The 27,910-nt window shown below is 38.1% G+C and overlaps 1 protein-coding gene and 1 pseudogene across 6 annotated transcripts in view; both read left to right on the top strand.

The window, feature by feature from the left end:
• Window positions 1-27,910, top strand: part of Prmt3 (protein arginine methyltransferase 3) — a 126,260-nt gene that overhangs the window by 37,752 nt on the left and 60,598 nt on the right. For all 5 annotated transcript variants that reach the window (XM_087211547.1, XM_013074670.3, XM_021263919.2 and 2 more), the window contains one exon: window positions 2,429-2,528. In XM_087211547.1, the coding sequence (XP_087067673.1) occupies window positions 2,429-2,528 (100 nt within the window). The remainder of the gene's footprint in view (window positions 1-2,428; window positions 2,529-27,910) is intronic.
• On the top strand, window positions 2,725-27,910 carry LOC106009927 (elongation factor 1-alpha 1 pseudogene; annotated as a pseudogene). Its single transcript, XR_015451501.1, has 2 exons — window positions 2,725-2,729; window positions 4,698-27,910. The product of XR_015451501.1 is annotated as an elongation factor 1-alpha 1 pseudogene (transcript).

Below are 27,910 nucleotides of genomic sequence, written 5' to 3'. Positions count from 1 at the left end.
GCATGCTAGGTAGCTAATTGGGCAATATACTGATAACAGTCTCCCACGTGAATGCAAAGTTGGTTAAATATGAGAAAATTAGCCAGAAAAATCTATTGAGAATCATCTTAGTATTTGCAGAAAAAATGGTAAAATTCACTACCTGTTCTGTGCATCTATGTATTTGAAACTCTAGGCAAGCTGGTGTTGGCAGCAGACACCTGTAATCCCAGCACTTAGGCGCCTGAGGAAGGAGGATCGCAAGGCCACGCCCAGCCTGTGCAGCTCAGTTAGGACCTTGTCTCAAAAACAAAAATAAAAACAGCGCTGGGGGTGGAGCTCAGTGCAGAGGCCCTGGTTTCAATCTCTAGTACCAAAATAACTAAGCAAACAAACAAAATAGAACAAAAAAACTAGACCTGGAAAATAATGTCCTAATATGATATGGAATATCAACAAAAACAGAACCCACAGTTAACGTCTTGATAATGTGTTAAAAGCTTCCTCTGTGAGTTTAGGAGCAAGACAGGGATACCAGTTGTCACCTCTTCATGCGGCACTGTAATGCAGAGATCTAGCCAGTGCAGCAAGATGATAAAAAGGAAAGTGTAAGAATTGGAAATGAAAAAACAAAAGTATTAAGGTCCTAAGTACATAAATAATACATAAACATATTTATCCAGGTCAAGAAATGAGGGGACAGGAAATGTAAGAAGACAACCATGAAAAACTTAGAAATTGGAAATTAAAATATGTCAGAGTTTATTGTTAATATTTGTAATCTCCCAGACTCTGCAAGGATATTAAGTCACTTTAAGTGGAAAATTCACCTGGGAGATTAATGTTCTGCAGAAAATAATTCCCCATGATCAGCTGTTTTAATTTCTTTCTCCCCATTGTACCTTCTGACCTTGATCAACATCTTCTGGCCATATATTTTCAGATGTTAATCATATTTATTGTTTTCTGCAGTCATTTAGCCAAACAGTAAGCCTCTGTAATCCCTAATGGCCTCTACAGGGCTTGTTCATAATTCCTTTGTAGAGGCCCTGTCTTAATTCCTCCTTTTCACATTGTTTTTCTAAGAGCATCTAAACAACCCCTCTATGAGCTGCTTATTGTTTTATCTCCCTATCGTTTTCCTCCCTCCCCTTGATCCTTTGTTTTTTTCTGAAAAGCAGCCTATGAAATTATAATTTGGAGATGGGAAAGTCTTTTCTCTCCCCACCCCCTCAGCCTGCAGAGGAGGCTGAAGGGGGCCAGGGGTGGGGAGCTCATCTGGGCATCACGTCACTGCTTAAGCCAACGCTCCCTCCTCTGAATGCACCTGAGAGTATGTGCACTTCCCATGAGGAGCAATCATTTTGCTTTTCGTGATATCGTTACCATTATGTAGTGCTTGCAACATACACATAGTTTTTACAAATATTTGATCCTCTAATAGCCCGTGAAGTAACCAGGACAAGTGTTACTCCCTCACGTGTGAACGCACTGCCTTGATGAGATGATTAAGCTTGGTGAGAGTCAGATAGTCGGCTAGAGGATCTGGGCTTCATTTTTTTTTTTTTTTTTTTCTTTTTGGCACTGGGGATCGAACTCAGGACCTTGCACTTTCGAGGCAGGTGCCGGAACCACTGAGCTAAATCCCCGGCCTTGAAATTACAGGCTTCTGGCTTCTAATTCTTTCACCACCACGACTTCCCTTTACTCTTAGTTTATCTTTAGTAATCTTATTAAGCCCAATATAGCCAAACTATTTTCATTTCAACCGGTAGTCTATATATAAAACGTTTAACAAGATATTTTACATTCTCTTTTTGTTCTGTCCTTGAAAAAATTTTAAATTTTATTTCATTTTGCCATGTTTGTACGTGCTTATAACATACTTTGATTCTCTTTAAACGGCACTTTTATTGTTGGTGTTCTGTCTTCACCCCCCCCACACACACACACATACCTTTTTTCTTTTTTAAAAACATAGTAAGTTTGGGCCGGGGATTTAGCTCAGTGGTTTCGTCGCCTGCTGTGCAAGCTCAAGGACCCAAGTTCAATCCCTGGTACCAAAAAAAAAAAAAACCATAGTAAGTTTATTGACATGTATTTTTTATAAAATTGATTTCTTTCTTTGGGGGGCCTACTGGGGATCAAACTCGGGTCCTTGCGCTTGCTGGGCAGGCGGTGGAACCACTGAGGTAAATCCCCAGCCCCAAAATTGATTTCTTTTTGACTGGAAGTTTCCATTATTGGTTTATATACTGCCATATTAACCAGAAACATCTCTGGCATTCATGGGAGAACCAAAAGGTAACTATAATACTCACAGGATAAATTTCGAACACTTTTTTGTTTCACAAAAGAGTGTGAACAGTTGGCCAAAAAAAATATGTAATTTAACTAGCTTTCAGAGTCTGTTTAATATACTAATGCAATTTATTATGGTAATTTTCAGACTAAACAAACTTGAAGATACTATTGTACTAATTAAAGGAAAGATTGAAGAAGTTCATCTTCCTGTAGAAAAAGTGGACGTTATTGTATCTGAGTGGATGGTAAGTGTTCACAGAAAAAACTACTTTCATTGATAAAATAAAAGCAGTGAATAAGGTAGCATTTTTCTGTATTTTTTTTGTTTTGTGTTTTGATACCGGAGATTGAACTCGGGGGCTTGTGCTTGCAAGGCAGGCGGCTGCACCACTGAGCTAAATCCCCGGCCCTATATTTAATTATAATGTACTAAATGGCAGAATGGTGTCAGTATTTTTAAAATAGCAACAATTTTTATGACAAATTATTCTAAAATGGTACTATATTGGCTGGTCATCATGTTTTTACAAAAGAATAAACATTTTCTCTTTACAATCATAATAAATAATTATTTTTCTACTTTTGGAATTTGTAGAGATCTAAACGTCTGCCTGAAAGCCTCCAAGGATTGCTAAGGATATGTTAGGACTACTTTATGAAAATTAGCATGTTTCCTCCTTTACTACCATGCCGAGTGTCCTGACTTAGGGTCCTTTGGGCTATAGAGTCATTGCCCTTTTTCACATAAAATAGAATTTATTGCTGTTACCAAAATAATAAAATTAAAGTATGTTACATAGCTTTGTATGTAGATTGCTATTGAAATGAGTGAAGGCAGAATATTTTAAAATGTATATAAATTGAAACTTATAGTGTTTACTGATTTGACTTATTGATATGCCAATTTGATTAAGATAAAATAGATATTTCCAATAGATACAGATTCCTTAACCATTAGAAAGTTTGGTTTTTTAAAGCTATATTTGATAAATATATTTTCATGAAAGAGATTATCAGAAAAATTAAAATGAGTTTTGTTTATAGTTTTCTATGAATTTTGGATAAACGTAGTCACAATCCTAGCCAAATGGCAGAAATCCTAGGGAGTTCTTGAAGTATTCCTAGTTAATTTAGTAATATGTTTTAATTGAGAGCCAAACATATTGACTATTGTTGGCAGTTATTCTTTGGCATATGAAAGAAACATTGGTTTATTTCTTTTCTGATTATACATAATTCCATACACATATACAATGTGTAATGGTCAAATCAAGATCTTTAGAATTTCCATCTCTTCGAACATTCATAATTTCTTTTTGTTGGGAACCTTTGAATGCCTTGCTTCTAGTTCCTTATAAAATATGTAAGTTGTTGTGCACTATAATCATGTATTGAAATATGGAATATTATTAGTACTGTTCTTACTGTAACTGTATTTTGGTAGCCTTTATGCCACCTCCCTCTATCACCCTCCCGTTCTAGTCTCTAGTGCTCCCTCTTCTGTTGTCTACTTACATGAATTCAACATTTTTTTGCTTCTACAATGAGTGAGAAGATACATTGTTTGTCTTTTTGTACCTGGCTTATTGCACTTAGTACAGTGTCCTCCGGTTCCACTTGTATTGCTGCAGATAACAAGCTTTCACTGTTTGTAACAGCTGTATAATAATCTGTTGTGTGTTTATGTTGCATTTTCTTTATCCATTCACCCATTGATAGACATACCTCAGTTGGTTCCAGATGTTGGCTGTTGTTGGCTGCAGTAAAAATGGAGTGCAGGTTATCTCTTTAGTACACTGATACACTGATGTACCGATTTCATTTCCTTTGGAACACTTGGTAGTAGGATAGCTAGATCATAATATAATTTTAGTTTTTTAAGAACTTCCATACTATTTTTCATAATGGCTGTTGTTATTTATATTTCTTAGTACATAAGAACCAGTAAGTTTTTTTGAAGGGATGGGTAACTCTAGGATTGACTTTTTAAATCAATTTTTTTTTTTTGGTATCAAGGATCGAACTTGGGACCTTGTGCTTGCAAGGCGGGGCAGAACCACTGAGCTAAATCTCCGGCCTAAGTCAATTTTTAATCAACATATTTTTATTCCCATACTCCAAAGAATACATGTTAACACTCTGATTTATCTTTTGAATTGAATAAGAAGTATGAATTTAGTCTTCAGTAATTAAACATTGAACATTTCTTCAAAGATATGCCAAAAAGATGCTTCAGAGAAAGCACGGTTGAAGCATTTACTTGGCAATAATTTTAATTTATGCTAAATGTTGGCTGATAGCATCTTCATTTTTTTAGGGAGTATTTTATTTTTCTTTGAAAATATCTTTTATTTTTTTTCCAATGGGTTTGCCGCAAGAGCACAGGTGTAGTGAAAACCACCACTAAATCAAAGCCAACTGGGAAAGGAAAAGATTCATATCAATATCATTGTCATTGGACACGTGGATTCAGGCAAGTCCACCACTGCCGGCCATCTGATCGACAAATGTGGTGGCACCAACAAAAGAACCATTGAAAAATTTGAAAAGGAGGCTGCTGAGATGGGGAAGGGTTCTTTCAAGTACGCCTGGGTCTTGGATAAACTGAAAGCCGAGCATGAGCGTGGTATCACCGTTGACATCTCCCTGTGAAATTTGAGACCAGCAAGGATTACGTGACTATCATTGATGCTCCAGGACACAGAGACTTTATCAAAAACATGATTACAGGCACATTTCAGGCTGACTGTGTTGTCCTGATTGTTGCTGCTGATGTTGGTGAATTCAAAGCTGGTATCTCCAAGAACGGGCAGACCCGTGAGCATGCCCTTCTGTCTTACACTCTGGGTGTGAAACAACTCATTGTTGGTGTTAACAAAATGGATTCCACTGAGCCCCCCTACAGCCAGAAGAGATATGAGGAAATTGTTAAGGAGGTCAGCACCTACATTAAGAAAATTGGCTACAATCCTGACACAGTAGCTTTTGTGCCAATTTCTGGTTGGAATGGTGACAACATGCTGGAGCCAAGTGCTAACGTGCCTTGGTTCAAGGGATGGAAGGTCACTCATAAAGATGGCAATGCCAGTGGAACCACACTGCTTGAAGCTTTGGAGTGCATCCTGCCACCCACTTGCCCAACTGACAAGCCTTTGTGGCTGCCCCTCCAGGATGTCTACAAAATTGGTATTATTGGTACCGTCCCTGTGGGCAGAGTGGAGACTGGTGTTCTCAAACCTGGCATCGTGGTCACCTTTGCACCAGTCAATGTCACAACTGAAGAAAAATCTGTTGAAATGCACCATGAGGCTTTGAGTGAAGCTCTTCTTGATGATAATGTGGGCTTCAATGTCAAGAACGTGTCTGTCAAAGATGTTCAACGTGGCAGTGTTGCTGGTGACAGCAAAAATGACCCACCAATGGAAGCAGCTGGTTTCACTGCTCAAGTGATTATCCTGAACCACCCAGGCCAGATCAGTGCTAGCTGTGCTCCTGTACTGGATTGCCATACAGCTCACATCGCTTGCAAGTTTGCTGAGCTGAAAGAAAAGATTGATTGCCGTTCTGGTAAAAAGCTGGAAGATGGCCCCAAATTCTTCAAATCTGGTGATGCTGCCATTGTTGACATGGCTCCAGGCAAGCCCATGTGTGTCTAGAGCTTCTCTGACTATCCACCTCTGGGTCGTTTCGATGTTCGCGATATGAGACAGACAGTTGCTGTGGGTGTCATCGAAGCAGTGGACAAGAAGGCTGCTGGAGCTGCAAGGTCACCAGGTCTTCCTAGAAAGCTCAGAAGGCTAAATGAATATCACCCCTAACACCTGCCACCCCAGTCTTAATCAGTGGTGGAAGGCCGGTCTCAGAACTGTTTCTCCCAATTGGCCATCTAAGTTTAATAGTAAAAGACTGGTTAATGATAACAATGCATTGTAAAACCTTCAGGAGGAAAGGAGGATGTGTTTTGTGGACCATTTGCTTTCTTTTTGTGTGTATGACAGTTTTAAGTTATTAGTTTTTAAAATCACTTTTTAATGAACACAACTTGACCAAAAATCTGTCACAGAATTTTGAGACCCATTAAAACAAAGTTTAATGAGAGAAAAAAAAAAGAAAATATGTCTTTTACATTATTCCAAATTAGACTTTTTAGACATAAAAAGACAGGCTTGACCAGATGTCCTTTACCTCCACTGCACATTTTTACATATCAAATAGTTGGGTTGTTCTTACCTTGCCTAGCAACATTATATTTCTGGATCTTGGATTTTACAGGAGTTTTTATTTCAAAATCTGAAAGATGACTAGAAGTATTAATATACAAGTAAAGTCTTAGAACTGATTCGTTTAATACCTGAAGTAAAGTAGTTGATCAGATACATTTACAAGATTGTCTTTATGATGTGAACTTTATTGAAAGTCATGCTGATCTTGGGTTGTTTGACCCTGGGTCCATTTGTACCTTTCTCCTGCCTCCCTCTGTACTGAAAGGGCAAACTGTAGGCTGCCTCCCAGGCTCCATTGACAGTTGGCTCCCTCTGGATTTGAGGAACACAGTGGGAAAATGCTGAGAGATCTAAGAGAGAAGCAGGACATCCCTTCTCTTCTCTAGTTACTTCTGCTGGTGTTTATTTTGTGGCTTCATTTCTATTTTGAAAGGCCTGTCATGGTTCCATCATCCATTGTATGACCCTGGCCCCTAGGCTCCTGAAGTGACGCCTCTTCCTTCTTTGTTAAACTCTTTAGCCTTAGGTTGCTGTTAATTTCCAGATGTTACTAAAATCTGGTTGTCTCACCCTCTTGATGACTTCTCATGTGTCTTATCCTCAGAGCCTATAGTTTGTTCTTCTAGTTATACTCTTGATATTAAGGCACCTTTTGCTTTGGAGGGACAATCTCTGCCTTTATCAGTAAGGCATTGTAACCCAGAGTACTGAGTAATTGGAGCCTGAGATGAAAAAGGCCAATTATTTGGAACCACAGGTGTTTATGGAAGCCTCTCACTCAGGGAAACAATCATTGTGTTCAGGAGGGGATACCTAATTACTTTCCTTCTTCCTTTCCCTAGAAGTATAACGTCAGCCTTTGCATCATCTTACTGTCTTCCTTTCCTTGTAACCATAAGTGGAGTGGAATTGTACCCTTTGTACTGAATGCTCAAGGTAGAGGATGAGATACCAACTTAACTGATTATTCTATGGCTGTCAACTCTGGATGGCCTCATTTCTCTAATGAAATTTGCGCTTAACACCTTAAAGGCTTGCGCTAAAATATTATGCATTCTTGAGTGGGTTGGAAACATTATTTATGGTATCTTACAGGGTCTATAAGTCCTCTCCTAACTTTGGTACTTCCAGTAGGATTTCTGAGCTGAGATGCTGGAAAGTACTAATTACATAATGAAACATGGGACAAGGCTGCTTTCTAAAATTTATCCAACATTTGTCAAATACTCCTGCTTTGGCTAAAACAGTGAGCAATTTGTAAATAACTATTTTAAATTTCCAGCCACATTTTTATGGACCAGCTTTTTTTTTTTGAGACACTGTCTTGCTTTGTAGTCAGTCTTGCTTTGTAGTCAGGCTGGCCTTGAACTCATGACAGTCCTCCTGCCTAAGCCTCCTAGGTGCTGGGTTTACAGGTATGCACCACTACACCAGGCTGGACCAGCATTTTCAAATTAAAATATAGTGTATAGGGTCTGTGTCTTTGCAAGTTATTTTTTATACTTTATATAGGAAGGATATATAAAACTCTAGAATGAACCATCTTTAAGGTACAGAATTCTTGTTTTCCTTTTTTAAAGTATTTTCAACAAGAAAGGACAGAGGAGGAATGTGCCCTCCACAGTTGGACACAGATGTTTAATGGACTTTTATAATCCACTGTAACAATGTAGACATCTGTATTGCAGGTATACATCTGGTTTTTTCCTACTATGGCCCACTAACTATACAGTGGTGTCTGCAGCTATTTGTGAATTTTACCTTTATTTTGGAAGGTTTTCCTAGATAAGAGTAGCTAGCTCAGCATACTATTCGGTAAATTGCTACTTGCTTTTTAGATTAACAAGTTTCCAGATTTAGGCTTGCCTTAATTTTATGTTTTCATTTTTATTCATTTAAAATAAAACAAAAATGTTGTTACTATATATGTAAAGTATACAACATATCTTGATAAGCATATGATTACAATAATCAAATTAATGTGTCTATTATAATTACCTTTTTCCATGTGTATGTTAAAAGCACCTAAAATCCCTGTAATCTCAGCACTCTGGTGGCTGAGGCAGAAGGATTGCCCCAAGTTTGAGGCTAGCGTGGGCTACATAGTGAGTTCAAGGCCAGCCTGGACTACATAGCAAAACCCTGTCTCAAAAAAGCACCTGAGAACTACCTTAAAACAAATTTCTAGAATATAGCACAATGATACTATTATTGTCATGCTGTATATTTTCATTTTAATTGAACAGAATTTCTGTTTTGTTTGACAAAATTATTAATTATAAGAGTTTAGTGCCTGGAAGGTGTTTATACTTATACAGATGGTAAGTATTCTCATTTTTCTCATTTTATTCTACCAAGAGAAGTTCCTGTTTTGAGAGCCATTCTTCACAACCTATTCCTGGTTGCCTAATAGAGCTGTTGGAAATAAGTGTCCCTGATTCAGGTCCAGCAAAGCAGATTGACTCAGCTGGTGTTGCTGCCGCCCACCTGTTGCCAGCGTGATCTTATGAGCACCGACAAGAGCCTGGCCGTGCGCACTGCACTTGCCGGAGAGAGCTCTTATTTGAACCTGATTTCTCTCATCAGCACTGTCAGCCAGAGTTAATTAGGTGAACTTTCATTGTCAGGATCACTCCTGAGTGTATTAACATTGTTCAGAGTCCCTTGCTTTAATTTTTCTATACAGTCTTGGGTTTTTTATTTATTTTGCTTGTTTTTCCCATTTCACCTTCACCAGAGCAGGTGTGTCTGTGTGTCCAGGCACACCCACACCCTCACGTGGGGTATCCTTGCTGTTCATGTGTAATGTGCTTTGTTGTTGTAAATAGCTCTTCAGGATTTAAAGCTGTTACCACTTAGAAAGTATGGCTCAAGGTTTGGTTTATTAGCATTCCAAGAAGCTGGCTGTGAACCCTTTCATAGGTCCTGTTTAAGCTGTTGGTGTTAATGTTTTTGTTTCTCCTTTGGCCTGCCAGTGAGGCCCTGTTGTCACAGTAGGCAGCTTTCCCCATCTATTGTCTGCCTTACACGCTAGACATTCTTATATTGTCCCTCTTTCACATAAAAATATGTTACTCTGAATTTTTAAGCGAGATAAAATTTGCATCTTACGTACATACTGTTTTATTTACTAACATGTGTTCTAAAATAATCTCTCATCTCCAGTAATTCAAGGTAAGGAAATGTTAGACATAGCCCCCAACTTGGTATCTTTTGTCATTTTCTCTTTTTTGGGATACCGGGGATCGAACTCTGGCCCTTGTGCTGGTGGGGAACCACTGAGCTAAATCCCCAACCCTGTCATTTTCTCTTAACATTTCCCATTCATCTGTTGCCCTGTTACAGGGACGACTCCTTTTCCTTTCAGGATGTTTGTGTTTTTTTATTAAAGTCAATTATCAAAATTACAGAGGTACAAAATATTAAATGACATATTGCTATTTCAGAGCCTCATATTTATACTTTTGTAGTTTTTGTTGGCATATTTTTAGCCCGAATAATTTGCCATTAATAGAAGTTAATGATGATAGAACCAAGTAGAGGTTAGCAAATTGCTTTGTCTCTTAAAGTGTGTTACCTTCCTGCCTGCCACACTCCTGGTAGTTAAGACTGACTTCAGCGATGCCTCCGCTGTAAGATTTCCTCTCTGCCCCTTGAAGACATGCAAAATCTGTTTTCCCTGAGGACCCTTTGCACTTTAGTTCAAGCTTCTGTTGTAACTAGAATTTATTATGTTATCCTCTTTTCTGTTCTCCAGAGACTGAAAATCCACAATTACTGATATGGCCATATTCTGTCACAGTCTTAGCATTAGGAAATGGTGACCAGATGTGCATCGTAACTTTCCCAGAATGTTCATTATAAGTTTACTGGCCACAGACGTGACTTTATTTATAATTTTCTGTGAAACATGAAGGGAAGGAGGTAGAATATTTCAGGGTTTAGAATGATGGTCCAAGGTTAAGCCACCTTGGATGTGGGCCCCTTTTGCAGTTCAGGTTTGTTCCCTGGGGCCTGTTACTGATCTCAGAGCCTCAGTTTCCTTCCCTATAAAACAAAGGTCACAGTAGTACTTCATAGGCTCTTGAGAGGATTAAATGAGGGTAAATGTCTGAAGACAGCTTCTGGCACTTAGTAAATGTCAGTAATCAGCCATTCACTTTGTAAAGTTATACTCACTTCTGCATGCTCTGTAATATTGTATAACTTGTTAGACTAGGTCATTCAATAAGTAATATATACAGAGATAATCTTAAGAAAAGAATATTTTTAGGTTTTCTCCCTTGCTTATAGCCTTTTCTAAAAGCAGAAGACCTTTTATTTCCATATCTAACATTTACTAATTGACCCTTCCTGTGGTTTGTACAAGAAGTACAAGAAGTATGAAAATTGCTGGTGGATGTGGATTATTGTTGGAGTATTATTAGTAATTTTCTTAACATTAGTGGAATTAAAATTATTATACATATATTTCAAGCAAAATTATCAGTTTACTGCCTTGTAAATAATTTGGGGGCATTACTGAGAATACCTAGTAATTTTAGGTAAAGTATGAAATACACATTTCCGGTAGGATATTTTGAGTATTGTAATGACAGTTATTTGTAGCACTTAATGAAGAGAAAATTGTGTTTCATGAGTTCTTTTTATAGATACACTGACAGTCTGAATTAAGAATCAAAAGCAAAGAGAATAACAATGAAATTATGAATCGGGCCCTTATGCATAATTATTTGAGCTTTATAATCTTTATTTTTAATTTGTGCTCTTAACCACTTCCCGGCCTCTCTTTTATCTAGTCTCAGTGTTTGCTTCAGTTAGAATCCAGATCATGTTTCATGTTAAATTGTGAGTCAGCTAGTTTCCTTTCTTCTATGATGTGTCAGTTTCTTTGCCTTTTAGAAAAAGAATCTCTTAGATATATTGCTCCTAAAATTAAGTTGTGATGAAGGAAAATAGTGTTTGATTTTTTTTAAAATGAAAAAAGTTCACATAACTAATTTTTTGCTTTTCTGTTTAAGAGACAGGGTCTCGCTCTGTTGCCTAGGCTGACCTTAAATTCCAGGTCTCAAGCGTTCGTCCCACGTCAGCCTTCTGAGTAGAAGATCACTTTTTTTTTTTTTGGTACCAGGGATTGAACTTGGGTCCTTGCACTTGGGCAGCAGGTGGCGAAACCACTGAGCTAAATCCCCAGCTGATCACTTTTTTTTTTTTCATATTAATGGAGATTGAACCCAGAGCCTTTTGAATTGAGCTAGTCCTGGCTCTTTTTATTTGGAGACAGGATCTAGATAAAGTTATTGAGTTGACCAGACTGGGCTTGAACTTGAAATCTTCCTGCCTCAGGCTCCCTGAGGGCTAGGATTATAGGCACGTGCCCCTGTACCCACCTAGATCACTTATTTTAATATCCAGTTCAACTTCAAAAATTGTAATATGGAGTGATAATGTCCATTTTAGAACTGATGAAATCATGTCAATAAATGGAGAGCTGTTTGAGGTTTGGGGGCATTATAAAGATGCCAGTTCTCTTCATACACATCTACAGATTTAATGTATTTCTAATAAAATTCCCAACAATATTTGCATAAAGTTGAAAAGTCACCTATGGGAAAATGGAAAAAACCAAAGAGCCGCCCATTTGTGAGAATAAAGTAGGAGGATTTGGTCTGCTACACATCAAGCTGTGAATTCTAATATAGTAATTAAGACTGTGTTGTGCAAAGATGGACCGACAGACCTGTGGAACTCACGCAGGTCACTGCATTTGTGGTAAAGGTGGCACTACAGAGTAGTTGGGAAGGGTAGTGCAGAAACAATTGACCTCTTACTTGGGAAAAAAAGATTCCTGACTCGTAGCAAAGGAAGAAATCAATTCCAGGTGGATTTGAGTCTTAAATGTGAAAAAAGCTTTAGAAGAGAAAATACACTGATACAGTCATTAGTTTGGGTAGAGGACAATTTCTTAATCTCAACAATATTAATCTTAAATGGAAATATAAATTAAACTACATTAAAATTAATAAAACATACATTTCAGGGTCAAATAGGGAGGAGAATCATAAGTTCAAGTCCGGCTTGGGCAACTTAACAAGACCCTGTTAAAAAGGGAAGCGATGTGGTAATGTGTAGCTCAGCAATAGAACGAACACTCCTGGATTCCATACCCAGGACTGCAAAAATAAAGAAAAAGTCAAATCCTAATGACAATCTTTCTGAGTATTATTTTATGCCTAAATATAATGATTGCTTAGATGTTTTTATCAGGATGCTTAGTACTGTATTTATTAAAATATTAATGCTGATTTTACTTGACTTTTACAGAGAAAATGTTTGAAATGGTATTGAAGCATTCATTGGGTAGTTATTGTGTCCCAAGCCTTGTTCTTAGTGCTCCTAGAACCCTTCCAGCAGTGTTGGGAAGCGTGGAACAGTCAAATGACTTGCCCAAATGCCTTCCCTCCTCGACACATTAGGACCCCGCTTGTCTGCTGCGCCTGCACTCATATTCTTCATGGCTTCCGGCCTCTAAACACATCTTAAAGTTTTGGAAAGAGATTTTAAGTAGCACTGAGAGTCATTCCGTTTTGTGTGTCTCTAACTCTAGAATAAGGACATTAGTGGCACTTGCACAATGCTTTTCCTCTCTACCCTTGACTTCCCAATTTCAATTGTTACAGTCTTCTTATATTGCTGAGATTAATAATACCTATTTCATTTTTAAATAGTATCCATTGTTATTTACCAGTGACCCTATGTTTTATAATATTGAAACACTGCGCTTTGACTCTGGCGCCTCATTTTACTTTTCATTCATCCTTTAATGAATTGGATTGTATTACCAAGTGGCTGGATTTTTACTGTATTCCCTAACTTACTAATTATGAGTGTCTGCTTATGGCTTTTGGCCCTTGAGCAGTTCCTTGGGACAGACTTTTCTCCAAGCATGGGACTCCTTCAGTGTACCTGGGAGAATTCAGACTGTGGCCTGATTTCTTCTCCCTTACAGATGTTTTGTTTTCATATCCAGATTAGTGAAGATTTCTTCAGCCTTGAGACTTAGTTAAATAGGATATGTCTGCAGGTGAAGGAGCCTGGGTCACATATTCCCAGAATGCTTTATGTTCTTTCAGACCATTTCTTCATTTTAAGGAAATGTTCTGCAGTTAGTCTTAGACTACATCTATTTTTTTGTTGCAGTCTCTATCGTCGTGTCACCACCTATCCTTATTTTAAATGTCTTTGTGGTCTCTGTTAGTTTTTCTTGAACTATCTCTTTGTCTTTTTTAATCCACCAATGTTCATCTTAAGTCTTTCCTCTGATAGAGTTAGATTTTTCAGCTGTCTGTTATTTTACTTCCTGCTTCTCTGTTATGGGTTGCTAAATGATACTTCATTCCTCCTTTTACTTCTCTGAGTCTCCATTCTCTTTTTCATCTCATTCTTCTGCGTTACTATCTCATCTTTGAATTTTATTCTTCTTACTGTTTGTATGCCCTACTTGAAATCAACTGAACTGATTTTTCTCTTTAACAGTTTGAGAATTGAGTATTTTCATAAATTGATCCACTTTTCTCTAGTCTGAGAACAGAGAGGAAGGGCTTTGTCCTTTTTTTCCTAGAAGTCTTGCCACATCTTTTTTTTCCTGGTACCAGGAGTCAAACTCAGGACCTTGTGCTTACCTGGCAGGTTCAGCACCACTGAACTATGTCCCAGGCCCTCTTGCTGCATCTCTTGGTGCAGATCTCATCTTCATGGATAGAAATAAATGGACCTTCATTCTTTTTGCAATTCAGCTGGTAACCCTAATTTCACAAAAAGTAGATGCTATGGTTTAGATTTTAAAATGGTCCCCAAAGCCTCATGTGTTTGGGAGATGATTGGATTATGGGTGCTTAGAGCTGGCTGCTGTTAGGAGATGGGGTCTGGTCTGAAGAGACAGATCACTGCGGGCCTGACCTGGCAGGGTGTATCTCCTTTCCGGGCTCCCTTTAAGTTTCAGGTGTTGGATTTTGTGTCTCAGTGACAAGAAAGTGACTAAGACAGATTCTGGTACCAGGAGTGGGGCCATTGCTCTGACTACATGACAACATGGTTCAGAAGCCTTAGGACTGGTTTGCAGGTGGAGTTAGGAAAGGGCTAATGATGCTAGCTAGAGAAGCTGAGCTGTAAGCTGAGCTTGATGGGAGAGTCTAGTCAGCTGAGAAGACATGAGTATTGAGTGGCATGGTTATGGATGACTTTTAGCCAGGTTTTTACTGAAAAGCAAGAGCAAAAAGCCCATTTTTCAAAGTTTTCAGTTTTGCCAGAAAGAAACCATCCACAAAGGACAGAAGTGCTTGGATGATGAAAAGATTAGCATTAAAAAGAAGCCAAGTACTTTGAGTCTGGACAAGAAAAATGACTTTAGGGCATGTCAGGAATGAGGCTCTATGCTTTGCAGGCCCAAAGTTGCAAAAGTGAAAGACTGCACTGTGCTGAAGAATTGCCACCTAAGGAGTTCATTCCCTGGGATTTGCTTCTCAGTGCTTCGCCACCCAGGCACTAAGATGCTTCTGCAGCTCTAATTCAAGGGGGCCCAGCTACTGCTCATGCTGGCTACAGACCTTGGCATCGTCCACCTGGTACTGGTTTTACAGGCTTGCAGAATGCAAGAGTTGTGGGGTCAGGGAGGCTTCCACCCGGATTTCAGAAGAAGGCCGTGGAGCTGAGGCAGTGTGCCCCTGACGGGGTAGTATGTGAAGCCGTGAGAGTGAAGTCAGAAGTGCAGTAGAGACCCCAGAAAGTGGGAGAAGCTAAGAGTGTGGTGCATCTGAGGAAAGCCACAGTGAACAGAGCTTTCTCCCTAGCCCTTTTTCATGTTTTATAATTTTGAGACAGGGTCTCCCTAAGTCACCCAGACTGGGCTCAAACTTGTTATCCTCCTACCTCAGCCTCCTAGAGTTCTGGGATTACAAGTGTGTGCTACCACAGCCAGCTACCATTTTCTTTTTAACTCTTGATTTTTTGGGAAAATATTGTATACATATTCATATTTTTCATCCTTGTGTTATGCAAAAGTTAACATGTTCCATACATGTGATTTTTGCAGTTTAAAATTACAGTAAGTCCCCCACTTATGAATGAATTCAGTTCTGAGAGAATATTCTAAAGTCAGATTCTATCATAAGTCCAACAGAGTGAATCTTGTATATCTTTATACAGATATACAATGTAAAGCACAAATTCTAAACACACAAAAATACAGTTAAGTCCCAATGGTTCTGTACTGCTATACGCTATCACACTGTACAGTAAGCACACAGCAGCACATCTCTGACAGTCAGACACCTGAGCTGCTTCCCTGATTTGTTCCCAGCTGGAGTGTTCATAACTCGGATTTATTGTATGTCTCTTTTCAGGTAAATTATCCTTCCTTTCTGTGGCTGTATCATATCTTAGTGTATAGGTAGCATGTGAACACGTGCATTCCTTTCATTCTTTTGCCTTTAAAATGATACTATCTTACATATTCTTTCGCATGTATCATTTCATTTTTACATCCTGAGGGTGGGTTGATGGATCAAAGAGTTAATGCATACGCAGTGTTACTAGTTACTGCAGCAATCTCCCCAGCGCTGTGATTCTTACCAAAAGTGGTATGGGTTTACCTGTTTTTCCAGTCTTACCATGTATGTTGCAATATTACTCTAAATTAGTGGCTGTGGCTTGAGGTTTTCCCTCCCCAACAGGCATTGCGTATGGGTATGCATTTACAGAAGGTCTGGCTCTGTTTGCAGGTATTGGAGATGGGGTGGGGTGAAGGAGAGCTGTGTGCCTGGCGCTCAGCTCCAAGGTTCCAAACTGGGTTGAGGCAGTGGGGTGCAGCAGCAAGTGAGCTTTTAAATTCACTCTGTGAGTGTGGTCATTGTTCTTGCTTTATTGGGGGCACTTTCCTCTTGCCGAGGCTGAGCTATGGTTTTGTCGTGTTCCCCCATGTTCATTTACTAGGTTTAGCAGATACTGTCTAGGTAAAAGCCAGCTTCCTGGAATCTAACAAAATCTTTTCTTATATGCTTCTTGGATTTAGAGGATCAGTTTTGTTTTTTTTTTTGAAAGAGGTTCTTGCTATTAGTTCAGGCTGGCCTTGAACTTGTGGCAGTCCTCTTGCCTCAGCCACCCAAGTGTTAGGATTACAGGCCTGCACCACCACGCCCAGCTAGGATCAGTAGTTCTTAAAATGTATTGTGACTAAAAACTGAATGAGATCCTGTTCCTTAAGTCCTGAGTTAAGCTACAAATTTATACATGTTTATAGAATCACTGTGGCTAGTCTGTGGTGCTGTTACAAAGTCCCTGAGACTCGGTAATTCATAGACAGTAAAAGTATTTCCTAGTTGTTTTGTTTTGGGGTGTTTGTTTCGGGTTTTTTGAGACAGCATCTTGCTTTGTAGTTCAGGCTGGGCTTGAGCTCACTATTATCTTAGTTACTTTTCTCCCCTTGCTGAGACAAAATACCCAACACCCAGAGTTATAGGGGAGAGATTTATTTGGCTTACAGCTTGTAGTTTTCAGTCCGTAATCAGCTGGCTCCCGGGCAGGGTGGCAGAGGAGCAATAGTTCATGGCCGTGGAAGACAGCCAAAGCAACAAGGGGAGAAGGAGGGGCCCTCAACAGCGTCTTTCTGCCCCTTTGATCTTATTCACATAACTTAGGGCAGGTAGCAGATACACGCTCAATCCTAGTGCCCTTGAGTCTGGCATTGCCCCATGAATCAGTTCCAGGAAAAGCCCCACCCATGACTGCATGAGACTTTGGGGGGACATCGAGACACAAGCCATAACACCTGTGTAGCCCAGGCTGGCCTGGAACTGCTCCAGCCCTCCTGCCTCAGCCTCCCAAATGCTGGGATTACAGGTGTATGCCACCACGCCCAGCCGTATTTCCCACTTCAGAGGCTGGAAGTCTAAAGGGCCCAGCGGGTTTGCTATGTAGTGAGGGTCTGCTGTCTGCTTCCAGGGTGGCTCCCTGGGAACAAACGTCCCTCAGGCCCTTCTGGAAGGGCTCTAATGTTTCCCCCAAGAGTTTCACACATTGGTGAATAAGTTTTACCATGTCCTTATGTTTCTTTAATTTTTTAAAATAAAGTGCTGGATAATACTTCAGTTTTAATGATACAGTACCTACTTATAATTAATGATTTTTTTAAAAGCCAGTTTGAGGATTGCGAGTGTTTTCGAAGTCACATGCATCCACACTCCTCAGCCTTGGAAGGTGGTTCTGTAGTTCTGGAATAAGAGCTACCCATGCTTTTGGAGAGTTCTCGGGATGATTCACTTTTCCCTTGGTAGAATTGCTTATTGCACAGTTTGCCACAGCGCAAGGAAAAGGGGCGATTTGACAGTTGGTCTTTTATTGATTACGTCAGAGTGCCATCTAGTGGAAGAAGGATTTTTAAGCCAATGAAAGTTTTCAGACTTGGAAGATCCTGTGGAGAAAATGGTCTCTCATCCTATTATATTCTTCAGCAGTCCACTGTACTCTAAAGTCTGGATTGCGTGTCATAAGGTGCACGAAGAGGAGGGAAGCGTTTGTACAGGACATTGTGAGCATTGAATAGTGTCTCATCGGTGGTAGTTAGGCCCCATTTCTTACCTTTCTTAAATGGAAAGTAGTAGTCAAGTAGTCAACAGGACTGACTCTGAGGACTGTTTGTGATACACATTAAAATGTATTGTCTTTTGACTGTATACTAGTACAGAAGTCAATCAATTTATCTTTCAATAAATTTGTGTTTTGTCTTAATTTCCAAGTATTAGGAAATTCTTTAGGTTCTATTACTGATTTTTAATTTAATTTGGTTATGAGAACATCCTCTGTATGCTGTCTTCCTTTATATATTTTCAGACTTGTTTTGTGGACTAGCATATGGTCTCTCTTATTGAATGTCTCACAGTGGTTTAGAAAGAATGCATTCTATTTTCAGTGAAAGGAGTGTTACATAATTATCATTTGGATCAAGTTGACTGTGTCATTCAAGTGTTTTTTTGTTTTTTGGTTAAGGGTAGGAAGTATTTATTGAGGGAAAGATGGCTTCTAAGAGAGACAGAAGGGATCCCGAGTGGGTAGCCTTCATGCAGGTCTTTTAAATCTTTTAAGGTTATGCACAGTTAATTACTGAAAAGAGTAACAATGAATTTCTGTTATAGTTCAGGATAGTTTGATTTTTTACTTCTGGCAGTTTTTGCTTCGAATATTTTAGTGCATATTCAGTAGGATTATTATGTATTCTGGATAAAGTTTGGCTTTACCATTGTGAAGTGTATTCTCTTTCCCTGATAATATTTTACTCCTTTAGTATACTTTGATATTAATATAGACACTGGAATGTATTGCTGTTGGAATGTTACAAATTTTTATTCTTTGGGGGGGGCCCATGCTGGAAATCAAACCCAGGGTCTCCCACATACTAGGCAAGCACTCTACCATTGCCCCACATCCTACATGCTTTATTTTAATTTGTTTCTGTATTTAAAATGGACTTCTTATATGTAGCAAATACATACCACATGATCCTCAATTTAAGATGGCTCAGCTGAAGGTTTAGGGGCTTTACAGTGGTGCAAGAGTGATACATATTCTGAGAAACCACAGCTCAAATTTTGAAACTCGATCTTTTCCTGGCCTAGCAATATGAGCTACAGAACCCTCACAGTGCCGAACTGAAGCAGCCGGTGAGTGGCAGTGCCCATTCGGTCACACAGTCTTAAAGAGTGAACAACCCATGCACTGTTTTATTTACAATATTTTCAGTGTTTGATGCATTTATTAGGACATAATCCCATTGTGAATTGAAGACCATCTGTAATTGGTTTTTCTCAATCAAGACTGTTAATAATTTCTGCCTATAATCTTAATGCTTCTCTTTATAAATCAGTTCCACTTTTCTTTCCAAAGTAAAGTATGAAAGATTATAAGGTCTTTTTAGGTTGGTTTTTTTTGCCCTTTTGCCCTAAATTTTATGAACAAATAGTATATAACCATATGACAGAATTCAAAAACTGCAAAAGAATTTGTAGTCAAGAGTTAGTCTCATTCCCATACCGGTAGCCTGCTTGCTGATCCTTCTCCTCCTCACAGGTAGTCATTTCTCTCCTTAATTTCGTTCTGCTGTGCACTACTATAACCGTTTGTGAATAGATATCCTTTTTGCTTTCACCCTTGTTATTACTGCATATTGCACAAGTCACTTCTTCCTCTTAGAAGCTTTTAAGTTGTGAAATGTGCTCCAAAAATTACATACACTTACAAGTACAGTGTAACCCATAGTTCCATGTAATGAGCACTTGTGTAGTCATCAGATCAAAATAGAGAATCCATCCAAATGTTTCTTGGTTACAACTCCTTCCCATCCCAGAGGTAACCACTCCCCTGACCTTGTGGTAATTATTTCCTGCTTTCCTTTATGGTTTTATAATGTTACATTGCCGATTTGTTCATTTTCATTTCTGTAGATGCTGTTGTATGAATGTACCACAGTGTGTCTCATCATTCTACTAGTGACAGGCACCAAATAATTCGCAGGTTATTTTTTCTGTCTTGTTTGCGGTGCTGGATTGAAACCAGGCTTCTTGCATAGGAGGCAAGCTCTGTACCACTGGACTACACACCCAGCTTGCATGTCTCTATATAGGATATTTGCACATACATGTAGTTACATTTTAACATGGACTTTCAGGTAAATAATTAGAAGTAGAGTTGCTAGATCATACGATGTGCTCATCTTCCACATTACCAGATAATGTCAACCTTTTCCAAAGTAGTAAAATTTTTACTTCATGCCTCTCTAGGCTAGTCTACACTGGGTATTGCATGACCACTATTAGCCTAGTAGTCAGGGAGTGCTTTCCATTTTGTTTGAATTACCTGTGCCTTTTAGCATTTCTGCATATGATTAATGGCTACTTGTATTTCTTATGTTGTGAAATAGTTGCATATTATACTTTTGCCCATTTTTCTTTTGTGCTACATTTTTTAAAATAAAATAATTATTGTTCTTCTTTGGAGATAGAAATATACATGTACATGTGAGTGGCCAGAGAATATCTTTTCTAACTTAACTTATCTTTTGGTTCTTTTTTTATGTCTTTTGATGAGCAGGATTAGTTTTTAATGTGGTCATATTTATTGGTTGTCTTGGTTACTTTTCTCATTGCTGAGATAAAATACCAATACCCAAAGTTAAAAGAAGAAAGGTTTATTTGGCTCACAGCTTGTAGAGATTTCAGTTCATAGTTGGCTGGCTTTAAGGCAGGGTGGCATGGCAGAGGGGGCATGACAGAAGAGAAACGGTTCATGGCAGGCAGAAGGCAGCAAAGCAGCAAGCAAAGCGACAGCAGCGAGCCCTCTTTCTGACCTTTATATCTTATCACCAGGTTGCCCACTCTGAAGGCAGTTAGCATTCACACCCAGGGTGGGGCAACCTTAATCCTAGCATTGCTCCGTGAACAAATCCCAGCATCACATCCTCGATCCTAGCATCACACACCCTAGATCCATCCACCTCTGAAAAGCCCCACCTATGGCCACGTGAGACTTCAGGAAAACATTTGGATACAAGCCATAATAACATTGGTCTTTTTATTTATGGTTAGTACTTTTTTCCCCAAGAACATGAAAATATTCTTCAGGAACTTTGTCCCTTTCCCTTTTATATTTAGTTCTTTACTCAGAATTGTGGGAATAAAAATTATCATAGTCTTTCTGTGGGGCAATTTGATGATATACATAGAAACAGCAAATGTGCACATTCATTAATCCAGGAATTCAACTAAATTAGAATTAGATATTTCAGGTTGTATATTTGTTGCAAGTAACTTTTATTCCAGTTTTAGGATTCCATATTATCAACTCTTTGTTACGAGTCTTTCTCCAGATTAACTCATTTTATTTGTATCTCACCCTTGATTTGCCTTTTAAAAATTTTTCGTAGGGCTGTATCAGTTATTTTTTAAAATGTTAGAGAAGAGAAGCACCTTATACTGAAGTTATCACAGGTTTCTTTTATAATGAGTGAATCTGTGCCAAGAAAATATCATGACCAGGCATTTTAAGAATAAGGTTCTCCAACACTGCCATCCCTATAACAAAACTACTTTCTACATCCTGTCAGATCTGACTTCTAATTGTTTTGTTAAACAAATTTCTATCTATGTTCATACTTTTTTCTTCTATTATCTTTATCCAGTTTTACGATTAGCACAATGTTGAGTTCCTAAAATGAGGGGAGAAGTGTTCCTTCTTTTTTCTGCTTTAAATGTTTGATGTAACTTATCAGTTAAAATATATATGAGCCTGCTGTTGTCATATAGCTAGGTTTTCAAGCTAGGAATATACTTTCCTTAATAGGTGCTATTCAAATTTTATATTTCCTCCAGAGTTAGTTTCATTAATTTGTCTTCTAAGTTACTTCTTAGAATTTGTCAGATTTATTTCAAAAAAGATTTTTGAAATATGCTTTCTATATCCTTTTAAATTCTGTGGTAATATCTCCTAGATCTTAATGTTGTAATTTAAAAAATGTATAACTGATATTGTGTAACAGGAAGAAAAGGTCTAAAAGAGCAGGGGAATTGGGAGGGGTAGGGGAAGGAAAAAATATGAGAAGAGGAAAGAAATGGAAACAAGGTCTTTGCAAATAGGGAAGGGTGGAGGGGGTGAAGGGAGGGCAAGGGAAGGGGAAAAAAAAATAAGAACCAAGAGACTCATGTAATGGTACAAGATCCCAATGATGTATGTAACTGTATTTTATACATAAAATGTACCAATAAAGTTAATGGAGAAAAAAAAAAGAATAAGGTTCTCATTTCAGTGAATAATGTCAATATTCTAGTTCCTGATTTAATTCCATATGTTCCTTTGTAGTACTTATTTTTTGGAGGCTAAGTGCAGTATTTAATTTTAAAAAGTAAATGTCACTTTTGAAAGAAGAATGCCCCATGAGCATCTTAGAAGGAAATATCAGGTATAATTCTCCTTCCAGATGGCACCCTACAGGTGAGGCAGCAGCCTGTGAAATTACAGTCTGAATTACATTACAGATGAGCAGGGCGTTTGGAGGAAAGCTTTCTGATAGCAGTAATAAATGACTTGGGCCAGAACCAAGGACAATTCCCGGGAATTTAAGCTGCTTGGGTCACATAGGGAGCCTGTAGGAAAATGAAGCTTAGCAAACTGGAAAGTTGAGAGAAAGAGTGACAACCATTAGCCATACTGACATGAATCTTTTCATCTGCTGTATTTAACTCATAATATTATGTATTAGTTCTATACATACTGTCATATGTACTTTGATTTTTTCCAAACTAATATTTTCACAATGGGTGGTGCCTAAGAGCCAGTTGCCAGCTAAGATACCATTCTCAAACATTCGGAGTCACATACTGTACAAATTCTAACCCAGTTTAGTGTGTCCTTTGGGGAACTCTTCACTTTGAAGCACTTCAGTCCTGAATTACAAATCTCTAATAGAAATATTAAATCTTATGACAGGTAAATAGACCTACAAAGCAACATAGACTAGTGATTCAGAACTTGACCTTTGTGGTTAGAACATGGTTCAAATTCTGCTTCATTAACTTGCTGTTTGTGTGACTGCGAGCTATTTATCAGTCCTTAATTTATTTCTAAGCCTTAGTTTCCTCATTGGTTAAATGGAAATAACAAAATGTTCTTTGGGGAAGAATTAAGTGATATTGTACTTAAAAATCACTATAACAAATTTTAATAATTATTAACACTTATTGTTATTTGACAGTTTTAGATTTAGAAATCAAGATATTAAAAGTAATCTTAATTTGTGCCAGAAAAAGTTTCCAAACAAACCACTGTTTAATTTTAACAAATATAATTATACCCATATACATTATTATCTCTTATTCATTTAGTCTTTCAAAAATTTCATCTATGTGCCCGGTACATTTCCAACTCTCAAGAATATAGCTTCAAAAAGTATGGCCAAGTCTTTGTACTTTTAGAGCTTCTATTTTAGTTAATTTTGAAGTGCTATGATGAAATAGACACCCCCCCAAAAAAAATAAAAAATAAAAAAATAAAGAAAGACAAGGATACTGTATTTTACATAAGAACATCAGAGAAGTCCTTTTTGATCGGGTGACAATACATTTCTGCTTCTTGGACCACTGGTGGTATATGCGTGACTCTTATTGGGCAGCTTGTACAAATGGATCTAATCACTTTTGTTGTCCTTTTACTAATAAAAAGCTGCCTGATAGGACAGTCATACGTGTATCTCCAGTGGTTCCAGCCACCTGGCAGGAAGACATACAAATTACAGCCCCATTGTGAATGTGTAAACAGAAATCTGAATTCCAGTTGAAACAAGTGACCACTAAAATTGTCTACCATCACTTTGTTTTAAATACTGTAGCATGTCTCCTAATATGAAGAAATACGGCATCTTATTCGGGTTTCAAAGGAATGCTTTTCCATTGATTTGCTGGCTCTGTTTCTCTTTAACTTAAGGTTTAGAAACTTAAGAGTACTGTTGAAACCTCTTCGTATACTCGGCCATACAAGATCTTGCTATTCAGATGAAATAGAAATAGTGAAGAGAGTATTATTTTTAATGCTACCCCAATGCAGAGAGAAAAAGGAGATGGAAAGTGGGAAAAGGCAAAAGAAGACTTGCTTAAGCCTTCTTCTGTTCACATGGCATTTGTGGGAGGTTGTGTTTGTAGCCCAGGACGCTTACTGTCATCTCTGGTTTGTTCTCTCTCTCACACTCTTGGCTTTTGTACTAGTGGAATTGGTTCTTGGTCATTGTTTAAGTCAGAACACTCAAGACAGTCTTTTGTAAGAGGAGATAAAATTTTTCCAGTTTATTTATCCAGCTGTAGGACCTTAAATAAATCAACTTCTCTAAGACTGGTTTCTTTCCTATTTAGAACCTTAGAAAAATTATGTCAATTAGAACTATAGAAATATTGTGTGATCAGAATTCTAATCTTAGATAAAAGTAATTGTTGTCGGGTATGTGGAAAGATCCTTATTGGTGTTTAGTAATTCAAATGGAAGCAGATGTATGAGGAAGTCTTAAATAAAAAAATCCAGGGCTGAGGATAGTAAGGAAAATAGAGGTTTTTGTTCGTGGACATTGTTATGATACCTTCTGTGGGAAATATCTTCTTAGAATTGGCACTAATTGGGTTTTAAATTATATTTCTTGTTTGTAGAGAAGTTTTGAGTGATTTTATATTTTCTTGTCTGCACCTATGCACACACAGTCTTGGTTGGTCTGAAAAGTAAACCAAGAAGATTTATTGTGATAGGCTCTTGAAAAAGAACAAACAGGAATTTCAGTCCTGACTCACGGGTTGTAACTAAAATAAATGTTACATGATTTTGGGCAGTCTGGTATGGTAAGTCTTTTTTTTTTTTTTTTTTTTGTACCGGGGATCGAACTCGAGTTCTTCCGCTTGCGAGGCAGGCGGCTGAACCACTGAGCGAAATCCCCAGCCAGAGTCTGGTAAGTCTTAACTCTTACTTTTTTTTTTTTGGTGCTGGGGATCGAACTTAGGATCTTGTGTTTGCCAGGCAAGTGGAGGAACCACTGAGCTAAATCCCCAGCCCAAAAGTTGCTTTCCTTTTTTTTTTTTTGGTACTGGGGATCGAACTCAGGATCTTGAACTTGCCAGGCAGGCAGGAGAGCCACTGAGCTAAATCCCCAGGCCCTGGTAAGTCTTAACTCTGCAGTATATCCAGCCAAATTTTTAAATTCTTGATTAGCTCGTTAGAAATACATCTTTTGCTGTTAATTTATTCAGCTAAGATTTATTGCTCCAAATCATTCTGCTCATATTAACATATCTACTCTCACAGCACCCTGTGAAGTAGAATACCATTGTTATTGTCATTCTACTGATTTGAAAACTAAGGCACAATAATATTAACTTGCCCAAGGTCACATAAACTAAGGGACTTATCTGGCCCTTAAATCTAGAGGTCTGTCCTCTTATCTACTATAAGTATATGCTATTAACCATAGTGTCACTTTAAAATATGGTATAATTCTGTGATGAATGGCTATAAAAACTATGTTAACACAATAATTGGGAGGTGTTGGCAGAGGAGCTAGTTTTCAGTTACTGATTCAAGAAGGATTTTGAGATTGTTTGTAATATCGAGAAGATGGAATTTTAGCATATGGAAGGAAAATGCTTAGACTTAACTAATTATGTGAAAGAGTAATGCTACCATAGAAAATAGCTTGACACAGTACTAAAACAATAATCAACTGTTTTTCCCTCATCCAATAAAGGTTGGCCGGTATGTAATACTTGGTACTAAAGTGTAAATTTTATTTTCTAATTTTCGTCTAATGTCTAAAAATTCAACAGTCATGCAGATAACCATCTTTTTTACTCTATTGATATGTTTTACCAAATGGGTCAATAGATGCATGCCCCCTTTTAGTAATTCCTTGGCATAGATTATGATTCACTTTAATCAGTAGATAAATACCTGTTGACAAGCATTTGTGTTCATAAATCAAACTGAGAAAAATTTCTTAGGTGAATTCCACAAATTCTACAAGTTCTGTGAGTACCCAGATCACTTTGGGAGCTACCTTTTAAGAGTTTAGCGTATTACTATTTATCCAGAAAAATTTCCTTATAAACATATCAGTACGTAAGCTTTGTTGCTCAGTCTGTCTTTGGAGGCAGTTATTTTTCCCCAGAGAATTGGTGTGGAGTAAGGGTAGGTAGATGTTACCAAGGTGCAGTTGATAGCAGCAATTTAATTAGGTTCCATTATAAATGATTCAAGCTTATCAGCTACATTTTCTATAAATTTCAGTTTGCTGTTAATCTTTTGTAAAGATGATCCATTCTGAAATTGCAGATTTTTCTTGTTCTGGAGAAATCTTTAAAGTAACTTTATTTATGCGGTTTAAGAATATTGTAAGGTATTTATCTCATCAGACAATGACTTAGGCACAGAACAAATGAGTGGATGAGGACAGCTTTGGATTAGAATAGCAAGAAAAGAGAGCAGCTCATATTACCTGAAGAGGTAATGCAGTGTGCTGCACGCTGAGCACCATGCTGAGCACTCTACTTCCTGCCTACTGTGGGTGGCCTCAGTGTAGGCCCCACAAGGAGGGCAACTAACCAGAACTGGCATCATGTCTCAATCATGATTTGTCACATCTCTTGGAAACGGATAGCATACTATTGGAACATAGTGCTAGTCACAGATTAGTGTATCTGTGATACATATAGCAGGCTTTCTTTTCATTTGTACTGATTATTATCTTTTCATGAAAGAGAATTCATTACTCAAAAATCTAGTGTTTACTGGGATCATATTTTCTGAACTGTATTTCAAGCAACACTAGTGTACCAAAGTGTTGATATATGTTAAATTTTTTTTAAAAGTTAATCAGTGAATAATATTTGGCTGATATACATTCAACAAGCCAAGTGCGGTGGTTACATGCTTGTAATCCTAGTATTCTGGGAAGTTGAGGCAGGAGGATCCCAAGTTCAAACTCACCCTGGGCAACTTGGCAAGATCTTGTCTTAGAATTTAAAAGGGGCGGGATGTGTAGCTCCTTGCAGAGGCTCTGAGTTCAGTCCTTGGTACCAGGAAAGGAAGGGAGGGTGGCTTTCTGTTAACCACTGTTAGCCTTCTGTTAGCGCTCTTCAGAACTTTTAGTGTGTTAATGTGTGAATCTCTAAGAGAGGATAATATATTGATTTTGATATAAAATATATCTAGTGTTTCTCAAACCTCTTTGAGTAAGTATATTAGAGAAAAAGTCACTGGGCAGGAAACACTTTGGGAAATGACCCTCTAGCCTAGGGATTCTCAGCCTTAGTTAGTCATTGCCATTTTGGGCAGATCGCTCTTTGTGTGGTCGCCTGGCCAGTGTTCAGCAGTGGTCCTGACTCTTCCCAGGCCTGCTGGTAGCATTACCCAATTCCCATCCTCACTTGTAACAGACCCGTCTCTAGACATTGCCAAATGTCCCCCTAGGGGCAAAATCTACTTGTGAACTGCTGCTCTAGATTAATATTACAACATTCCAGGGAGTTACAGGTTTATTGACATTTTTCTGTCTGACATTTCCCTTTTATTAAAGAAGAAACAGTGGTCGGGAAAGTGGAACACAAGTTGAGAAGATTCAGTATAATCTGCCAAATAAATTTTTAGGTCCACTTTATATCCTGTCCCCATTTTCTAGTGATTATTAAGTGGTGAACTTAGTACAAAAAATTTCAGACATTGTAAAATATTATATGGCAGAGGCATAGAATATATAATTGGTATATTGATGTATATTATTAAAAGAATCTAGATATTTAGAAACACCCATTTCTAAAGTTCATTTTTTCTTTCTT

Source organism: Heterocephalus glaber, unplaced genomic scaffold (assembly GCF_053883595.1).
Source record: "Heterocephalus glaber isolate CG9 unplaced genomic scaffold, H.glaber_assembly_v1.0 deba00001428, whole genome shotgun sequence".
Taxonomy (NCBI): Eukaryota; Metazoa; Chordata; class Mammalia; order Rodentia; family Bathyergidae; genus Heterocephalus; species Heterocephalus glaber.
This window is presented reverse-complemented; position numbering and strand designations above follow the sequence as displayed.